This window comes from Coturnix japonica, chromosome 1, assembly GCF_054131305.1.
Source record: "Coturnix japonica strain WE chromosome 1, WE-NBRP24, whole genome shotgun sequence".
Lineage (NCBI taxonomy): Eukaryota > Metazoa > Chordata > Aves > Galliformes > Phasianidae > Coturnix > Coturnix japonica.
Genome location: NC_140663.1, coordinates 163,909,684 through 163,930,444, shown reverse-complemented (window position 1 = coordinate 163,930,444; position 20,761 = coordinate 163,909,684). Strand labels below are relative to the sequence as shown.

The following is a 20,761-nucleotide window of genomic DNA, read 5'->3' as shown; positions in this document are numbered from 1 at the left end:
GCTTTGCTCCATCTCCGCCGTTCCTTTCAGTCAGCCGCAGGGCACAGCCGGAGCGTCACCTGGGCTCCTGCCCTTCTGCGTGCTGCGGTTGGGTCCCGTCAGCGCTGGAAGTGGCAATTGCTGCCTAGAAAATTAGAAGTTCAGCAAAACAAAGCAATTCTGTAACTTTAACATAGTGGAAACGGGAAACACCCCTGATGGTCTGTCCCCTAAAGTTGCATGCTTGTTTGTTTCATCAGAAGCATCTTTGTTTCCCTGGAAGCATTCAAGGCCAGGCTGGATGGGGCTGTGAGCAACCGGGTCTACAAGGAAGGGGTTGGAACTGCATGATCTTAAAGGTCCCTTCCAACCCAAACCATTCTGTGATTCTGTGAGGAAGTGAAGGTACCAGTGGATGTGGGGTTCATAAGACTGTAAGGGAGGTAAGTGAAGCTGTTACCAGCCTGGATTTTTCAGATGCAAAACAGTGAGAGCATGAATGAATGCTGCTTGTTTTTTAATATAATGAACCTCAAATCTCCATGCATACAGACCGTGACAAACAGGTTCTTTGAAAGTGCAGTTATTGAGTCTGGTTTCCTCCTTGCTTTTGTCTCTGGTCTCCCAAGCTCCCTCAGCCCAGGTAACCGCAGACCTCCGGCAGCATAACAAATATGACGATCCCAGTGGGCAGGAGAAAACACGCATAGTGTTTTCTTGGAGTTATTTGCTTATTGGCCAACCAGTCCCTCCCTGCTTGCTGCTTTCCTTTCCCTCCCCACCACATTTCTGGGCAGAGGTGGTGGCTGGAAGCAGTCAGTGCGTACTGACCGAGGGCTAACCATTATGGCCTGACCCAACCACCTCTGCAATGGAATGGCTGGGGCTGAGGGTGAGGACGCAGCAGCACATGCCATTTACCTTGAATTTCATAGAATCATTAAGGTTGGGAAGACCATTAAGATCATCTTTCCAACCATCAACCCATCCCCTTGGTGCCCACTAACCACATCCCTCAGTGCCTCATCTCCACGTCTCTTGAACACCTTGACTCTCCCACCTCCCTGGTCAGCCTGTGTCAGTGCCTCAACACTCTTTCTGAGAAGAAATTTTTCCTCATATCCATCCTGAACCTTCCCTGGGGCAACTTGAGGCCCTCAGTTTAGTAGACTTTACTGGCTAACATAATGGTCTTGTATCCAAGATAGGATGTTATGGTCTGGATGGTTAAAAATTTGTCCAGATGCTTGTTTGGACTAATGAGTCATCTCTACCTGGGAGCTGGTAACGAGTAGTCCCGCAGGGACCTGGCTGGGGATGGGATGGTGGCATGCCCTGTTAGTGAGTGTGCAGGTGACACCAAACCCTGGGACCAGCTCGCATGTTCAGGGACAGGGCTGCCATCCCAAGGAACCTATGAAGGCTGGAGGTACCTGCAACTGGGTGTCAGGGAGTGGCAAGAGCAGGCTGCTTCCTGGGGATGACAGCAATTGTGTGGCATCCCTCCCTGGTGCTCATCCCCAGCATCAGGCCTGGTAACTAGGGCAGGCTCCTCATAGGGACTTCAGTCTGTAGATCATGATCAGGCCTGGTGGGGTGAACTGGAGTCAGACCCAGCCTTGTGACACTGCAGGGCCATAGGAGCAGGGCTGGGCCAAGGCTGGGCCACATCAGCCTGCAGGTGGGACCTGACTTGGCTGGGCACATGGCCAAGCAGAGCAAGGCAGTGGTGAGTTGGAAATCAACATCCTAGGGTGTCCCTGTCTCAGGAGCCCTACGTGGGGATTTGTTGGTAAGTTCACAGGTCTTCTGGCGATATGAGTGATGTAAAGGGTGTAGCAAGATAAAGACATAAACACAACTGTAGCACAGAAGCTGTGATTCTTTACGAAACCAGGCTGAGGGATGGTGTCACTGAGCTTGGGTACCACACGGGCTGGCTGTAGTAATTAAGGTCAACAGTCAGCAGCGAGTCTCACACACCATCACGCTGCACGTGGCAGGAAGTCTGCAGTAAGGTCTAATTCTGGCTGGCGTGTTTTTCACGTGGATCTCATTGCCTTGTAAAACTACTCATCAAGCACCACTCTTGGCTCCACATGGAGTATCATCTCCTCAAGGTAAGCTATAGGCACACATATAGCCTTCTCCAGGCTGAACAAGCTCAAATCCCTCTACCTTTCTTCACAGGAGAGGTGCTCCTCTCATCATCTTTGTGGCCCTCTGGACCTGCTCCAACAGCTCCACATCCTTTCAGTGCTGGGGGCCCAAGGCCTGGACACAGAATGAATAAATAGTCCATAGTGTTCCCTGTAAGTGACAGAATAAGCACAGTACTGATATATTCATTCATTTGAATAAAGTTTATTGCAAACAAGTTTTTTGAGATATGAAAATCCTATAAATTATGTGCATGTATAGAATATATACTTTTGCCAAAGAAAAAGCTTGGAAGAGTGAAGGTATCAAAATCTGGTTCTGCCAAACTGAATGGAACTAATGGCTACTCAAAGGATTTCTCTCCCTCTTCTCACACAACTGCTTGACAGAATACCATCATTCGCTGTCAATATTCAATTACAGCTCCTTGACAGGATGCATTATTGCACAACTGATTTATTACCAGAAGCCACTTTTCTATATTTACTTACATTAAATTAAGCCACCTCATTTCCTGTACACGAACAGCAAAGCAAATGAAAAATACATCTTTTATGCCAACAAGGTGAGAACTTAATCCAGCTTCTACCGAAGAAGTGGGAAATATTTACAAAGCAAAATGTTCTAAGCCATCCATTCTCAGTCAAGTAAAACTGTACGACTACTCTCTTGTAAGAAGATGTGTTATTATCCTTTAACTTAACGTAGGCTGGTCTTCCCAGTTGTTAGATTAACATTTTGCAGCAAGGTACCATCTGGCACTCAGCTGGATTCACTGTCTTAATCTACAGGATCCTGAACATAGAACTTACAGAGAAACATAATTCCTCCTCAGAACAGGGCATTTCACAAGATTACAGTGACACAGTAGTTACTGCCTTCCAATACTGCATATGTCAGCATATGCTTGCATTCTTTCAAGACAGACATATCATAGATAAATTCCAACTATAAATACACAATTTATATTAGTCCTTTTATGTACAACTAAAGACAAATTATCCCAGTATAAAGCAATAATACTTAGGTGTCAGTACACATTTGAGTTAGAGACCCACTTCTTCAACGAAGTTTACATATAAAAAAATAAGGATACCAATTACTTTTCATAATATTTTCATCCTTTAGTTTCTCGTAGAGCATTAAGCGAGACAAGCACTGCTTGTTTATCATATATTACATCAGGATATTGTCCTTCCAGTTACAAAAATATAATTAAGACCTGCTGAAGTTTTATCGAATTAAAAAGCGTATCAAAAATACAGATCAGCATTTTAGACCACACGCAAAATTATTAAAGTAGTAACAAATGTAGAAGTATTTAAAAATACTATTAGCTGGCTCAGCGAGCTGCTGTGATCTCACATAGAAACAGACCAAAGCTCAGTGAGAATGGAATGGCCACGGCTGCGCTGTGGCTCTGAGCTGTATCACCACGTCTCTCAGTGTGGCTGAACAACAGCCACAGGGAACCATCTGCAGCTTTTTGGTTCCAAGGACAGAAAGCACCGTGGTGGCAGTGGGAATTTTGGGAAACTACCAGGAAGAGGTATTCATTGCTCAAAGGGTAAAGGGCATTTTTCACCCGTTTTATTTACTTGGTAGTAAAACAAGGCCAGTGCATGCCATGCATCAGTGGCACCGGCTCACCAGGCACAGCCTGGCTTGGTGCAGCCCCAGGGCCATCCATTGAGTTTGTTCTCTCAGTGCTAGGAAAGCTTCAGATTCAAACCATCAGGTTAGTATGGGAAATAAACAGGGTCAATCTTTTTACATTTTGCATGGTTTGAAGTGCCTGATCGTTAATCCAAATTAACGTGTTCCTGAGTCGAAGGCAGAAGCCTGGCAACGCATCTGAACTGCAGCCAAAGCTGTGTCAGCTGCTCGTCTCCCAGCATGCGCATCTGAAAGGCATTTCCATGCTAATCTGTGTCAGCAGTTTCACAGTTTTCCAGCAGTGAAATCTGCTGTGAAGTTACTCACTTCTAGAGCATTTTGTGTGGGCGCTGGCAAGGTGGAATGGATCAGCACTATTATGTTTGGTTGGATGAACAAGGAGAGCTGGAAAACTGCTTATCAGCAACGTAGCCTGTTGTTTTCCTCTTAAAACTTGTGAGAAAATGTAGCTAGAATATGAATTTATCTGTTTTGGTGCTGTTCTATAGCAGCACTAGAACTGGCTCAAAGCATTCTACGTGTTTTTGCCTGCCCAAGAACTCTCTTGCCATCTACATACCACAGGCAGTCACAGTTCTGATTCTTTATCTATCTCATCCAGGTAATATTCATCATCCGTGGTGGTATCAGAGTCTGAATCTGTGTATGCAGCTGGGTCATCCTGGTAGATGTCGGGCAGCTCCTGGGGCGATGAAGCAGCAGAAGACACCTTGCTTCCAGCAGAACTTGAGCTAAAAAGCTTTGTTCTGGATATAGAAGGGGTCTCTCCATCTCGGAAAGCACTTGGGTTATTAAGAAGACAAGGTCTCCACAGTCGTCCTTCTGTGAGTGACCTCTTGATATTTTCCAGGAAAGCCAATTGCTGTTCTTTGCCAAATATACCAAATTCAACAGAAGGATACATCAGATTCCTTGTACTGTAGCACCTTTCCTCATCCAATGCCCAGTTTTCATTTTCATCACAGGACAACACCTCTGAGTAAGATTTACATCTCTTCCCATGAACGCCGTCTTTTGGCAGGATATTGCTTCCAGAGGCAAAGGTCTCGTGGGAATCTTGAGCACAAATACTCTCAGAAAAGTGACGTTCATGCTGATTTTTCGCACGAGCCTTGTGCAACAGCTGGCTATGCAAGTTCGCATTTCTTAAGCTGCTGGATCCAGAGGTTTTCTGACGCTCAGTAAGCACTGCCTGAGAAGTCAAGTTCTGCTTTGAACATATGTCTGCCTGCAAGCAATTACTTATAAATGTGTTTGAGTTTTTGTCAGTTAAAAGGGGCAAAGGAGGAGTGCAAGCACTGCTGCTAGCTCTCTTATCATCTGTTGTGTCCAATGCAGTAGTGCTGGGTGAGATGGACTGGCTTGTATTTTCTAACCTGAGACTGGGTGTTTGGGAATTCTTATTTCTTGTAGCTAACTCTTTATCTGGAGATAGGGTTGTAAGACCTGGCCTATTTTCCACGTTTGCTGCATGTTTTTTGGAACTGGTGGCCTCCTTCTGGGTGTATGAGCTTTTAAGTGACCTCCAATTTAAGTTGTTAACAGGTAAGGAAAGATCATTCACATTTTCATTCTTACTAACCTCAGCTGTTTTTGGTGTTTGTGAATTCTTGGCAGAGTCCAGACTGTCATTCTGATTTTTGGCTTCAGACTGTAGAAGTGACTGATGGCAACCTGCTGAACTCAGTGACTCAGGGGACACGCTCACCTCTAAACAGGTGCCATTTCCATCATTCTGAGAAAAAATATTACTTATGTGTGGTTTGGGAGGTAAATTTTTACTTGAAAATTTTCGACTTGTTTTGCAAACAGCTGCCAGCTTATTTTTAATTGAAGGCCTGTTTTTCCTCTTTTCTATATCTTTGATTTTGTCTCTTGTGCAATCGGAGAGAAGCTTGTTCTCATTTTCTACATTCTGTGTTAATTTTTGGTCTTGTGTAACCCTGAAGACTTTGTCTTTACTGTTAATGTCCAGACTGCCCTCACTGTGCTTCCCCAGTGCCTGCAAACCACTGCAGCCTTTATCCGTTTGAGTACTCTGCAGGTTTTGCTCTTTTTTAACCTCAGAATTCTTTAACTCACCTGTATCTGCGCTAACCTCTTCATCCGGCTGAAGAAGTGCATCAGAACTTGAAGCTGTGCTTACCTCAAACTCTTTCTTCTGAGTTTCCGAAAGCATTTTGCTACAAGAGCTTACGTTGTTTGCGTTATTTCTTGAACTGCCAGCTCTTAACTGCAGTCTGCTGCTTTTGTTATTGCACAGAGGGGTGGTTTGGGGTGGGAAATTTACTCCCTGTTTCACTTTGGTGCTACCCCTGCCTTTGTCTTCCCGGGGCGGTAGTGACACATTAGCACACTCTGCATGGATCCTTCCACGAGAAGCTTTCTCTCTTGTGCGGAGAAGCGAACTGTTCTGATTTTTATTTGCACTTACCGCAGCAGGCTGAGAACAGTTTGCAGAATTTCGCTTCTGTATGCTATTCTTGCTTGTTGAAGAAGAATAAAAGGAATTCTCTAAAGGTCTGCCTGGTTTGGGAGGGGTTGGTAGAGTGGATGTTAGTGGTGAGGCTGTTTGAGCAATTTTCTTCTTTTCTTTTGGGCATGTTTCTGTATTTTGTTTGTTTGACGTATCAGAAAGGCCATTATCTGAGTTAGCCACTACTGCAATGGATTGTGGACCACCTAAAGAAATGTCTTTCGCTGCCATGTCAGAAAGTACATGATCTGCTGATGAAAGATCTGTTGAGCTGTCATTCCTACTATTTACTGTGCTCACTGTCTTGGAAGTACAAACCTTTTCAGAACCAGGAGATAAGTGGGAATTCTCTTCTTCACAGTGAGCTACAGATTCTACATTCTGAGGTGTGACCGGAGCTGAAGGTGCTTGGTCAGAAGAACAGGAGGGCACCTCTTTTTCCAAAGTACTGGGGAAAAAAACATTTGCTAAACTCACATGACCTTCACTCTTCTTTTTTCGTATTCTTGGAGACTGAGAATTTTCACTGGGAAGAGATAAATCTGCATCCTCTGCATTATCCCTAAAGAGGTTACAAAACGTTTTGGAATGCCTCCGTGGCAACGTGTAATAAATTGAAACTAGCTCATGGTACTTGACATGATCTTCATCAACACATACTGTAAACGTGCTTGTAGTTTTATATTTCTGCAAACAGTTTCCTCTTTCCTTACAATCTGAAAACACAGAGGATTCTCTTTTGCTTAGTTGTTCGCATCTGTCTGTCAGCTCAGCTGATGCACTGCTGCTTGAGGAATCACTAGGACTTCTGGTTAAAGGATTGGAGTAATATTTCTGTTTGTTACTTGTAGCAACACTTAATGGTGCTGACCTTAAGAAGGAATGTTTTGAATCTAAACAAGACACATCTCTTTGACAAGAGGGATATGCACCACTTGGAGTTTCAGACCTTAAACAATCATACATGCTTCTATTTTCTCTAGGGAAAGAGATGGGTGTATCTGACATAATACTACCAGCAATGCTAGCTGATTTTCTCGGTAAAGTGTAATAAATAACAAGTGGATCAGAGGATTTGAGGCTGCTTCTCCTTGGGGAACCAGTGATGCTGCAGCTACTGGTATGTCTGAGCAAGCCATCTTGCTTGTGAAGCCTTTCAGTACAAGGTGAATGATTCCCTATCTTTCCATTTTCTTTTTCAAGGCAAAAATAATTTAAATTATGTTCAGGGCTCTTGGGATCTCCATCAAAACTGCATGTAGAAGTATTTCCAGAATTTCCCTGTTGTGGAGAACTAGCATTGAATAGTTCGCTACAGTTCTTAGTAACTAAAGTGCTTGTATTTTGTGGTGTTTTCTGTGAAGTCTTTTTGGTAACGCCCCTTCTGCTCACTTGAGCTGTTTTTCCAACTCCATGATAAAGTGCTGGTGGTGAACTTTGTGAGGAACCAGATGAATGGTCAGGAGGCCAGGACAGGCCATGACAGATTGCTCGCTGTTCAGGGGATGGAGCAGAAGCAGCATTCAGCTGTGCAGACTGTCCCTCTGGAGCAGCTTGGTTAAATGCTTCTGCACTCTGATTATCCTGTTTAGCACTTTCTCCTCTTCTCACATAGTGCAGATTATGTTCCCATTCTTTCTGGCTTGGAAGAAAAGATTCCTTTTTGCTCTTGTTAGCTGGCAAAGTACAGGGAGACTGACTGAATACACTGCTGGGTGCACAACTAGTTTCCTTCATTTGAACATTTCTTGTATTGCTGCTCGATGCATTCATTTTTGCAGTGTCTGTTCTGGCACTTACTTGGGTTTGTCTCTTTGATCTCAGTGTGTTAAAGAGGGAAAAACTCTGGGTATTGATGTAGTTTGCATCTGCTTGTTGAGAAACAGACTGTAAGGGAATGTCTGTGGCATCCACTTCATTGGGCAGTTTCCTACATTCAGCCTTTTCTAGTGGTGTAACACCTGCCTTAGTGCCTCTTTGGGTAACAACTGTATTCCTGTTCAGTCCTACAGGTTTTGTTTGGTCCTTCAAATTCGGTGAGACAGATTCATCACTTCTGACGACAGAAGAAGAAACTACAGAGTTACAGCTCAGCCAAGGCTGATGGCCTTCAGCGAATTCTGAAAAAGCTCTACTTGCACTTCTTGTTAATGTTTTAATATTCATATTTTCTGGAGAATACATGTGAAAATCATTCTGCAGGTGCTGGGAAGCAAACTTGGCATTTCTTGTATATGCCAACTGCTGGTCATTCAAATTAGCCATCATCACTTCAAAACTGGTATCGGGAGAAATAAACACATTATCATTGTAGTATTGAGGAATATCGGTCCAAGAAAGATAGCTCTCCGTCTTTCCATAAGGAGAATTTTTGTGGTTTGCATACAACTTGCCATGAGAAGAAATATCTCTACAGTAAGATCTAGAGAGATTACTTTCTGATTGGTAGAATGGATAATTTTCCCAGTTATCAAAGGATGATGGAGAAGTTGCTTTGTCAGGGCAACTAATTCTACTGAAGCAATTACTGCTTGAAATAGATCTCCTGTAGTGGTGTTTTGAGTGGTAACAGGTGTATTTCTCGTTTTCTTGCAAAGAGCTAGGATATCTGCCATGGTCTGTAGCATGAAATTCCATCAGTGACTGGGTTCTAAACATCTTTTCTTGAGTTGATCTTTGCCCAGGAGAGTCTGGTGTATTGTTCCATACAATAGAAGACAATGGAATTCTCTTTGGGTTTTGTCGACCAAACCTTGGTACAAAGCCATTGCTGTTCTCCCTTGCAAATGGATACTGTAAACTAGATGCAGATAGTTGGTCAGAAGATACTGATGATGGACATCTCCGAAGGGAACATACTGAGTAACTTCTGCCAGCTGTACCCCTGTCCATGTAACTCTTGTGCCTAAATCCGCTGTTCTGTGTTATGGAAGGAGGATACAAGCTGCCTTCTGAAGACCGCCCAAAAGAAAAGGAAGGTTGCCTGCTGCTTCGTAGATGAGAATTTCCATCAGCTGGATCACTGTATTTAAAATCATCTTGAAAGGCTGTCTGCTGCCAGTTTATATATGCACTATGCAATTTCCTTGGTCTGATGACAATCTTGTGCTCATCTTTGGCTCTTATTGTTCTCAGTCCATCTGGGAAAAATGTGCTGGGTATGTCATTCCAGTCATTTCTGAGTTGCCCTCGATTAGCAGTGTTCCTCTTCAGAGTAGGGAAGGCATCTTGATTGTACTGCACATTTGATGCACTGCTAGTAGAAACTGTCCTGTCCAATGGATCTTGGGATTGCTCCTGGGCCAGCTGGTCATCTAGATCACTAAGAACTGCATGAGAGAAACAAATACTTAGTTTTGCTTTCTGCAATAATCTTCTGAGTATTTATGATTAAAAAGCACTACATAAAACTGGTTTTATGTAAATGTTAGGCTTTATGCCATTGAGAAGAAAACTGAAACTATTTTAAGTTCTTTCTCACTAGCTAAATGTTTGTGTATGGGCAAACTTCCCAAATCCAGTCTGTAAGCAAATAACCCTGAAAAGATTTCACAATGCTTGCAAGCAAGCAGGGAGCCCTCTGTGTGATCACAACGTACAGTTATGATCTTAGTGGAAGGGAACACAAAATTCTGCAAGCCATGCAACAAGCATATTCTGTAGTCTTGCAAGACCAGTTTGTTTCTTTTGGAGAAGTTCTTCAATAAACTGTTGCTTATTAATTACTCCAGAATGAACACTGAAAATGGCATTTTCCAGATAGCGTAAGGAAACGTGCCTCACTTCTCAGCAGAAAAAAAAAAAAAAAAGAACTAGAAAGAAATGATAATTCTGTGAGAGCTCCCAGAAAGGCAACTGAAGGCCTTAGTGCCTCTTGCTTCTGTGTCTTGAGGCTTTAAATGCATAAATGCGCACTCGGTGGTTCATCAACAAAATCAAACGTGCAGGAAACAGGGATGAAACTCTTCCCCCATAACTATGTCTACATCTAAAGAAAGCAACAAATACTTCAGTCAGACTAAGCAGAGAGAAACGTATACAATCAGATGTGATTCTTCTGAACTGAATCCATACAGGATGACACACAGCCTAAGGGAGAAAGGTGGCCCATCCTGATGTTTATGTCAGAGTAGATAAAGTCAGCAAAAAGTAGCCACTGCACTAGAAAGTAATGAGCCATATCTTTGCAGCCTATGCATTTGCAGAAGATCTCAGGAACGAGTAACCAGTCACCTCTGGCAACAGTAATACTAGAACAAAGTTAGCATGTACACTTACCACTGAAAAACTCCTTCTCTAGCTGTTCATTCCACTCCTGGGTGCTCTCTTCCACCACTTGATCTTGTTTTACATCAAAAGAATGACCACTTGTATCAGCTGACATCGGGGCATTACACATTTCAGCCTGTTAAAAAGTGTAAGGCAACGTGATTTTAGTTCTAAGTGTGTGTTCAAATCCCAAGCATCCTGCCACATCACAAAGCACATCACAAAGCACAGAGGTCAGTAAATTCTTTGTAGGTCCAAAATCTTTTTTAAGATCAAGTGCTGTGTTATTAAAATACACAACCAAGGTGCTGTAAAATTACATCCATTTTTGAGTGATTTACTCTTACTCACGCAGAAGGAGATTTTCTCATCTGGTCCTCATATTGTATTATGTTATAGATACACCAGCTATGAATAGTTAGGGGTGCTGTTTACTTATTTTTTTCCACATGCATCCTTTCTGCATCTTATCTCTTTGCTCAAGACTTCCTAAGTATGTTTTTCTTGACCAACACATTGTAAAATTTGCAAGTTGATCTCCCTAAATAAATTTAATTATTAATTACCAGAGTCAATTTCCAGATTGCCGATATCCTCTTTCCACATCTGATCTATTGCACTAAGTCCTGCACCAAAGCCATTTTGAAAGGCTGTTATAAGTGACCTTCGAAGCAGGAAAACTGTTCCCCTGTTCTGAGTCCAGCTGTTGTGCCAAGCTGGAGAGGCTCATGCCCCATCCACAGTTCTCTCAGCTCATGTTCTCAGGTGAGAATAGCGCAGACAGCTGCTGAACTGCTGCTTTATCTTAGCTGAGGTTCTTCCCCATTTTTTAAACTAAACCCCTTACTACTTTTTAGCTTTCAATACTTGTATTATTTCAGCCGTAAGAAACTATTTATACAATAGTCAGGATTCTATGAATCTTTATGAGATCTGTCTCCATCACATATTACTAAAGAATATCTCTTTGTTTTTGAAGTCTGAGAGAAGGGTGGTGGCTAATTTACCTCCTCTATACCTTTGATTATACACTGTACACATTCTTAGTCCCCTCTGTGGTTTTAGTATACAACTGAGGAGGAGGAAAGACATGTTAGTAATAAAGGACAATAAAGTAATTAAAATAACAAATATCATCCTTGGAGGAAATCTGTTTATTTCAACGTAAATTACATCACATATATTTTTTTTTTCCTTTTTTTTTTTTTCCATGCTTGACAGTTGTGTTTATAACATGGAACATTCAGACAAAAGGGTAAGTTTCATTTCAGTGCCACCGACAGATTCACAGCACGGTTTACTCACTGTTTAAAACAAGAACTGGTAGAACGCTACTTAAACAGGTATTATCCCAAAAGCCCAAACAAAGGGCATTAGCATTTAAAAAGCCTGGGACTGAAATACTGCTGGGAATAAAGTCAACCTGCTACTCACCATTGCCATTTCTTCCACCTTTGGATCTGTGCTTGCAGAGTTGTCATATCTGTAGGCAGAAGAATTTAGTTGGCTTGGGAAAGGAAAATGGTACCATTTTAACTGGTAGTAAATAAGCAGCAGTTTTCTTTTAGCAGCTACCAAGAGGCCCTGGTAAGAAAGACTGCTTCATGAAGAACCCGACCTCTGCCAAAAAATGCTGCTGACAAAAAAAGGCTGAGGAAATTTACCATTTGGTTTGGCCTTGTCAGTTTGCAAATGTTCTGGTTGTGAGGCCAAGAATGAACTCAACCTGCTGATAGCTCAGTGCTTCCAACAGCCGCACTCATGGTTCATATCCAGCATTACAATGGGATATTGCTACTTCCTTCTCCAAACAACAGTAAAGTAGTAGGTACCACAAGCAGCTGGGGTTGACTAAATATAAATCGGTAACAGGTTTGCATCTAAATTTGTATTGTTTTTTTCCCTTCCATATTTCCCCACGTAATGAATCACAAAATCTCAGGGGTTAGAAGGGTCCTCTGGGGATCAACATGTCCAACCCACCGCTACAGCAGCTCTGCCCTGCCAAGGAGGGCACACAACAGCGCATTGGTTTTGGTGCGAACTTGGAACTTGCTCATCCAGAACAGCCTTCATATACCCATTTTAAATACATTCCCTGAGGACGGTGAGGGAACCGACTGCTCAGTGCACAGTGCGGGTAGCAGAGCACACCCAGCAGCACCCACTGCACACTGTGGGCATGCAGCTCCGCAGGCATACCAGCACAGAAACAACCAAAGAAACAAGAACACTCAACCTCACTGAGTCTGTTCTTCAGATCCTTCCTTTATGAACAAGCACACCCAGACCCTACAAAAGCCGCAAGGGAAATGGGGCTCAGCTTCTGCTCGCTGCCCGCCCCTCCTGTTCACAGAAACTTTTTCCCAGGGAGTTCTCGAGAGAAAGTGAAGGAGGGAAAGAAGATTCTGCTCATTCCTGTTTGCCTCAAAGCCTTTTTTGAACAGCCTTGTTCTGAGGCTTTTAAAACCTCCTTGTGCTCGGGCAGACTGTTTTATTGTGCCTCAGCAGCAAGTAGGAACCGGCTTGTTGGCAGGCTCGCTGTGGCCAAGCCTTCCTCCCCAAGTGCTTTGTCATTTGTTTGCAATGTGCTTGCGGGCAGGGAAGAACAGTTGAAAGGTGTAATTTGTTTTTGCTTCTGTAATTGTGAACTTTAAAACCAAGATTCCTCTCTGCCATGGGGTTCAACTGAAACCAATGGAAACAAGGCCGGTGATCTCAGAGGGCTTTGGACCAGGCAATCCCAATCTGAGAGTCCTCCATTTTTTCCTGGAACCCTGAACGTGAACAGCCATTTGTCCAATGGGGACCTCTCCCTGTGAATTTACAAAGTCAGGACTCAGAGCTTTATGTAACTCTCCCTTTAAAGTAAAACAACGTCAAATGCGTTTTAATGCTTCTACAACAAATCCTGACCTAAATGTATTCCAGAATTTTTACAATGATTTCCTGTAAACCAAGCTCAATGAAAACATCTTTCTTGACAACTCACCTTCATTTTAATCCTACATGTAACAAAAATGTAAAGGCTTGGCCAGCAGCTCCATCCTTCAGCTTTGCTGTGCAGAGCTGCTCCCTGCTCACTCCCCTCCCGTGCGCTGGGCGCAAAGTGACTGCTCAGTGCAAGGAAGCTCACATAAAGCAGGCCCTGCAGTGAGAACCCTCTGCAGGTAGCCTAGGCAAAAACCTAATTGTCATGTGCACCTCCAGCATTATTCTAAACCCCTCCACATCTTTGTTGTTGCTTGAGAAATAACTGGTCAGTGCATCCTGCCTTGTGCTCCTCCCCGCCAAGCAACACAGACAAGGTGCTTTAATCTCTTCCCCGTGTCAACCTCTCCACCTCCTAAACCGCCTCTTCTTTTTTTCTTAACTTTCAGTCTTTCAAAAATTATGAGTTCTGTTTCTTTCCAGAGAATCACTGTTTAATTTTAGGAAAAGGTAATTGAGTCTCTCTCCTTATGAAGGCTATTAAGCAATGTTTACATTATTTCTCACACGCAGACGCACACGCACACTTGTAAACATTCTTCACAACCAGAAAACGAGTTAAATTCTGCTCAAGCTCAAAAATATTTACTATCAAAATAACCCAACTTGTGACTCAGGAAAAGCAAAGTTGTTAAATATTCTCACTTACATGTATGTATATACATATGTTATGATAACAGAACGTAAGACTCAACGTAGGACTCTAAACTGCCACTACTGATAACAGTAATATAAATCCATGAACTGAAATCTGCTGCAAATTGCTGTTTTCAATGTGGCACCTGTCTTCCCCAGGCCATGCCCAAGTTAGCAATGTCAGACTGTAATCCATTTTCTTCTGTACTCTTCTTATCAGTGTTACCTGAGAGGCCAGCCACGCAACACACACGACTCCAAACTGCTGAAAACACAATTAAATAGCATTTCTATCCCAGCATGAATAACACCTAATAGAAGAAAGTAAGAATGAATTCAAGAACAATGAGCACCCTTGAACCAAATACAATCAAACATTTTGCGCCTTCAAACTACAGCCACAAACCTTTTTTAAGCATCTTCCGTGTCTCCACATAAGCACAGTCTTTTCCACAGCATCCATAACCATTTTCAGACCAAAACACCACCAGGGCTGATGAAACTGTCTCTCTTTCCAGCACAAAAAGGACCCTCTGAACAGCACTAAGTTATCTCAAGCTTCTGCCAGGCAGACTTCTCCACAGGACTGACCCTGCTGCCTACTGCTGTATTTCTCTGACTCCCTGGAATAAGTCTACCTGGCGAGAGGCAGATTATTTCAGCGCTCTGCCTATGCATCAAGCAAACCACATGCCACGGCAACACCTAGAAGAGGGTGGGGGAAGTTTTCGACAGAGAGGCGTGGCTTGAAAATGTGGCAATCGGCTCAGCTACACGTCAGGACTGACTTGTTTATTTTTCAAGCCGTGCGCTGCAAGAGACCAAAGGCATCCGAATCTAAGATAGGATAGATTTTCTGTAGAATAGCGAGATAAGTATATATTAGAGGAGATGATGCAATGAGTGGGCGTGACTTATATTTTTAAGAAACAATTCCAGTGCTTAGCTCCAGCCAAACCCTTTTGCATCAGCACGCTGGCACAGAGCTCCAGCTCCCTGAGCCAGGAGCCTGCTGGCACAGCAGGAGGGACCGTGGGCACCCGCAGCCTCGCACCAAGTCCCAGCACACGGGGCGGTCCCTGCCACGGGAAGGAGGGAGCAGGTGACACGTACAGGTGTCTGCTATAAAACTCTACCAATGTTTTGCGTTTTTTTCCTACGCTGTGTTGCTATGTAGGAGAATTGTTACCAGTAAACATCCACAAAGCTAACCTTGTTGCCTTTACTTAACCTCTCTTTACTTGCTTTGATCCAAACACCCCACCTTGGCATGCAACTGTGCTACAAAGCCTGTGCATCCCACTGATCACCATTTCCTGATGATCTCCTTCCTTGTTTACCAGAGCAGTTCCTTGTCCCAGTGCTGTGCCACCCAGGGACCAGTCCAACACCCTCAATGACAATCAGCTCTAGGCGCCAAAGATCTCACAGTTCATACTTGGATATGAAAGCACTGCATGAAGCCTGTTCACCTACCTTTCCCAGTCCTGAACTTAAATTAACTAAGATGTACAGAAAAAGAGTAATATTTCATTCGGCTCATGGTGGCCCCTGGAGAAAGGGACCATGTGGGACAAAATAAGGAGAAAACAGTCTAACAGTTCTGAGTGTAGCCCCCATATCCTCTAAGCAGTAGCTTTAGCTCTGTGAATGTGAGGGGGAAGGATGCTCCTCCCAACCCTGCATCACCAGCACTGCTGATGTGCCTCCTCCATCCAGCTCCAGCTGAACCCAAAGCTCTGATGAAGCACCAGAGACAAAAGAACCAGGAGCTGCCCTATTAGTCTGGATGGAGCTCCAGGCCCAGCTCTAAGCTGCCTCTGGGCTACAAACAGTGAAAACTGCTTCGGGCACCAGGTCCCTGTGCACCATACACCCTGTCCTGCAGAGGAATTAAACAGAACCCAGCCACTATGTCCACAGACTGCACTACGCCCAGAACCTCTATGGCAAAGCCTGAACAAAACAGATTCAGCCAAGAGACTTTAGCTATTACTTGCCACATAATCCTTAATTCTTCCAACACATAACAGACAATTGCTCGTTACATGACCAAGAAACATGTCAGCCTTCCTGCAGGAGATAGGAAAATTACCTCTAACCAAGTTTCCTAGGCAAAACACAGAACAATTCACAGACTCCTAAGACATTTAAAAGTCAGAAGTAAAGTATGTTTTTATTATAGCTCACCGTGGTTGCTTCTGAGTCTGGTTTTTCCTTGATTTTCTGAAGGAGAAAAGCCAAGCAAAAGGTGATCTGAACCCCAGGAAGGAAGTGGACGTGTTCTTCTGTGCTTGAGGATTTGTGGAAGATGACATTTTGAATTCCTTATGATCTAAAAAATATTATAAAAATCAGAGTCGTCGCAAAATCCTTCTTATAAACAGTACTGAAATGCACATTAAAAGTTAGGTTTTCTGAATTTTCTTTTGTTTACCTCTTTTACCAGAAAAATCCAATTTTACTGACATTTATGTATGGGACATGCTGGTTTCTAATGACTAACTAGAAGGCCAAGAGAAAGATAAGCAGGTCTAAAGTTTCAAAAAGTACTGTTGTTTCTGGGTGATACATGTGAGATAAACAAGGCTGATTTTCAGGAAGCAAACAGCACTCAACCACTTGGAAAGCAGAAACATTTGAAAATAAAAGCAAATGAGACATTTGAAAATGGAAGCACCCACAATCATTAGTCACTTTCTTTTCACTTGTGTAAGAAATGCTAGAGCCCTGAATGTACAATGAATTCATAGATTGCAATGCAACTATTTATGGGGAATTCTGTACTGTGTATTATACACTGCATTCCAATAGGATTCCCTGGGCCACTCCAAGGCTCTGGAGTGTGTATTTTCTGCTGTAAATCGCCTATGAGAAACTGCTTTTAAATGCAAAATACCACAGATGGTTTCTTCAGAAAAGGTTACAGTCTGATTTCTTCAACTGCAACAAGCCATTGCTGATAAACCCAGTGTGCCTGGAGGACCCATCCATGGCAAGAAGTATCACTCACGGGTTAGGGAAAGGAACCACAGTGTCTGCTGCTGAAATGAGCCAAAAGAATCTAAAGGATATAAGGAAATAATGCACCACCTCTCTTTCTTTTCCCCATTTACAACATCATTTCTTTCAGAAAATAAAACAGTCTGAAAATGGCTTATCCAATGACATTGAATTCAGTCCAATGAAAGCAAAAACAGAAACGGGAGCAAAGTGTCACCAATAAAAACAGCAAGAGGCAGTGATTTGGACTTAGTTCAAAATGAAGCAAATAATGCATGTCACATGATTTAAATCCTTATGTGTAAGCCTTCACTTCAGTGACAATCCCCGCGTACTCTGGGGATTCCTTTACCCCTTCAGAGCCTAATCCTGTGGTGGCAGCGCTGTACTTATCACTGAAAGCGACATCAGGAGAGTAACACCAGCGCTCTGCTGCATGCAGACTGGCCTAGGGATGTGGCAGAGCAAGACTGTGGGTAGCAGAACCTTTTGTTTAACTGATAGGGTCGCAAATAGCAGAGAAGCATTTGAGGCGCGCAGCCCCTTCCTCAGGTCTGAAATAGAAACAGCAGCTTCCAAAGTCGAATATCAGGGGAGAACAATCATGCATTGCTTGGTTAGCCAATGCAATGATCATACCGCCTTTGAAAGTGCAAACCTTATAGCTGTGGGCTAAGGGAGATGCTGAGAAGTCAACAAGCAGGTAAGAGAGAGAGGTCTGTCCAGTGGAGGGCTGTAGTTTCAGCAAAATGTTTGGAACTCCACCTCCCATTTGAAATATTTTTCTTCACATGATTCTACTTCTACTTGCTATGAGGATCAGTGCAGAATGTGCAAAAAGGTGAATGCAATAAAAGCATATATTATGCATGAAAACTACCTGGGGGGAAGATGAAAAAGATGGTACAGATGCCACAATTGGTAAAGAAACCATGAGATTTGTGCATGTCCATTCTGGATGGGCAACAGCAGCTGCAAAATGAGATCTACGGCCATTACTTCCCAGTAATATCTGTCCAAGCTGTGCCACCCAACCTGGTAACCAACATGGCATGCTCTGAGCCCAGTGCTACCAGAAGAGTCCCTGCTGGTACAGCCAAACCTCCCAACCCAACCTGGATTACCTACTTATTCCACATGTCATTTAGGGGTTTCTGGTTTCTTTAAGAAAACCAGGGAAGGCTGAAACAGATTTTGTATGAAGCAAATATTACTACTTCAATTGGGAAACTACCACTAAATTTACTGTAATAACAGCAACTCTGGGATGAGACTATCAGGGATTTGCTGTTGTGACTCACAGCTCTGCCTTAGACTCTCTAAGAATCTGCTTACAGAAACATTCATTTTGGAAAATGTATTTTTGGCAAAACTTTGATGTGAAAAGGAAATCAATGCAACATTAGAAACTCCTTAACTACTACATTCTGAAATGCCTAAGACATAAGTCTGATGCCCGTTGTGATACAGGTAAGGAACAGGGAAGATGCAGCTTACTACTCTTTTTGCTGTTCCTTATTTGATGCTCTAGTGGTGGTTTTAGCATTGTATTGACATCAATGTTATTCTGGAATTTTTTTCTTTGTATTTCTTCAAACCATTCTCCAGTCACTCCTTGCAGCCCTGCTTCAGATTTCTTTTTCTCCAGGAGTTTTCTAGAAAAGAAAAACAAAATAAAACAATTTATTTTAAATCCATTTTAGACACTGCAGATGCATGATTAAGAATTCTTCCCGCAGTTCATTTCTGTACTTGCCGCGTATTTCTCCTTATAACATGTCTGAAAACAGACACAGAAGGACAAAATGCATTCACAACAACTACGTGGAAGACTTCAGTGGGAGCAGAGTGTTCCTGCTTACCAATGAGACCGTGACTGGCTAAACTGGACTACTCATATGCCTGCATTATTCTCTGCCTCCAAGTGCATCCTTCTTCCTTGTAAAACGGGGTAATAATTCATAAGCATTACAAAACTAATTGAAAGTAAGATTAGATCCAGGCAATAATTGAATTAAAATGAATAACACCGTAACGAATCAATTCTTACAACGTTTATTCGGTCATTTAAGCAAAAGGATTAAGGAGACTATTCTGATTTTCCCAAGGAAGCTCGATGAGGCCCTGGCAGTGGGTGCATACCATGTGCTTTTTCTGTAAAGGAGAACAGCGAATACTGAATTCAGCTAATAGGTATTCATGCAACATGTCCAACGAGTTTGTCCCATTTCCCCCTTCCCTTGCTGCACAGTGACTCTCTCTGTGTTGTGTATGCATGCAAGCAGCTAATGACGGCTATGGATGCTCTACAAGCAGTCAGAACTGAAGGAGCTATACACACGTGGCTACAAATGAAGAAGCGGCTCAGGAGCAGGCTCAGTTCTTATACCAGGAGATCACAGGATTGCCCTGCTTATCTGGACATAAAAGAATAACGCATGCTTGCAAAGAAGTCTGGATAGTGCAACTTACTTGTTTTCAAATTGCATAACACAAGTGCCTAAGGTACCAATGCAAATGTGGCAAATCTATACCCAATGTTTTCTGATGGCAGCAGAGCAGAACGCTGTGCACAGCCCATTAATACAGCAGATGTAATGCCAATGTTCTCCTGCAGTGCTCATGTCAATTCTCATGGGTAAAGCCCGTGTTCAGGAATGTATGTTATTCCGGATATCAATTAACATAAAAACCCTCATTCTCTCCTGGAGACAAGACTGCTTCAAGAAACAAACTGAAAATTAAAGGTCTCGTCTGGAAGCGGATGTGCATCCATCTGGAGCTGATACAGAGCACTGTCCATTCCAGCACCTACTGCTCATCCACTGGCCTCTGAAGGATAGGCGTGCAGGACAGAGACATTTTTGCTAAATGAGTATTTCCCCTGAAGAAGACCAACAGGCACAGGCACAAGTGCTTGACATTTCAAATAAACTTATTACAGAGGCAAAGATGTTAATCATCACCGACACTGCTGCACTGTGGGAATGATTCAGCGCGGTGAACGCCATCTGCAGCATGGAAAACAGCTCGCACTAATAGGAACCAGGAGGAGGAGATGAACAAAGTGTTCTCCTGTGCCAACTGCATGACATCACCCACGCAGCCTTAGCAAAGGGGATTCGGGACCTCAGGAGGAGCAGAAGCACTTGGAGCCAGGCATGAGGTATGCAGGGAGCGGCCACAGCCGGAGCAAGTGCCTGGAGAGTGTGCGGGGCTGATCTGCTGAGGTCCCAAAGGTGGAGACCATCTCCTACATCCAACCCCTCCTACAGCTCTTTGCAACAGCCAGAACACACTGTTCCCCTCTCCAAGGGAAAAGGCTACAAAGGGATCTACAGAGGGCACTAAGTGCACCTCTGTGCAGGCAGTTCAGTGACACGGCGCTTAGCAGTGACACCTGACAGCAGCAACTCCAAGTGCACCCAGCTCCCTGCATCACTATCCTTCCTACACCGTCATCCCAGGAGAGCTCTCCAGCTCTTACGTCATTTCTATACGTATGCATTACAGACAGTAGGAAAAACATTAAAAAACTCACTTACTCTAGCATCCATCATGCCAGGCACT

The 20,761-nt window shown here is 43.3% G+C and overlaps 1 protein-coding gene and 1 long non-coding RNA gene across 5 annotated transcripts in view; one reads left to right on the top strand and one right to left on the bottom strand.

Moving 5' to 3' along the window:
• Positions 1-239: 239 nt before the first annotated feature.
• On the top strand, positions 240-2,356 carry LOC146762828 (uncharacterized). Its single transcript, XR_014942223.1, has 2 exons — positions 240-422; positions 2,170-2,356. It is a non-coding gene; the product is annotated as an uncharacterized LOC146762828 (long non-coding RNA).
• The window catches only part of EXPH5 (exophilin 5), a 32,425-nt gene continuing 13,987 nt past the window's right edge, over positions 2,324-20,761 (bottom strand). For 2 of the 4 annotated variants that reach the window (XM_015852240.3, XM_032442173.2), the window contains exons 2-6: positions 18,689-18,846; positions 16,379-16,523; positions 11,996-12,044; positions 10,571-10,697; positions 2,324-9,621 (exon numbers count right to left, since the gene is read on the bottom strand). In XM_015852240.3, the coding sequence (XP_015707726.2) occupies positions 4,385-9,621; positions 10,571-10,697; positions 11,996-12,044; positions 16,379-16,523; positions 18,689-18,846 (5,716 nt within the window). In that variant the 3' untranslated portion in view covers positions 2,324-4,384. Of the gene's footprint in view, positions 9,622-10,570; positions 10,698-11,995; positions 12,045-14,594; positions 14,896-16,378; positions 16,524-16,625; positions 16,726-18,688; positions 18,847-20,761 lie in introns of those variants that run through there. The other 2 variants (XM_032442174.2, XM_015852241.3) reach the window with 2 other exon arrangements.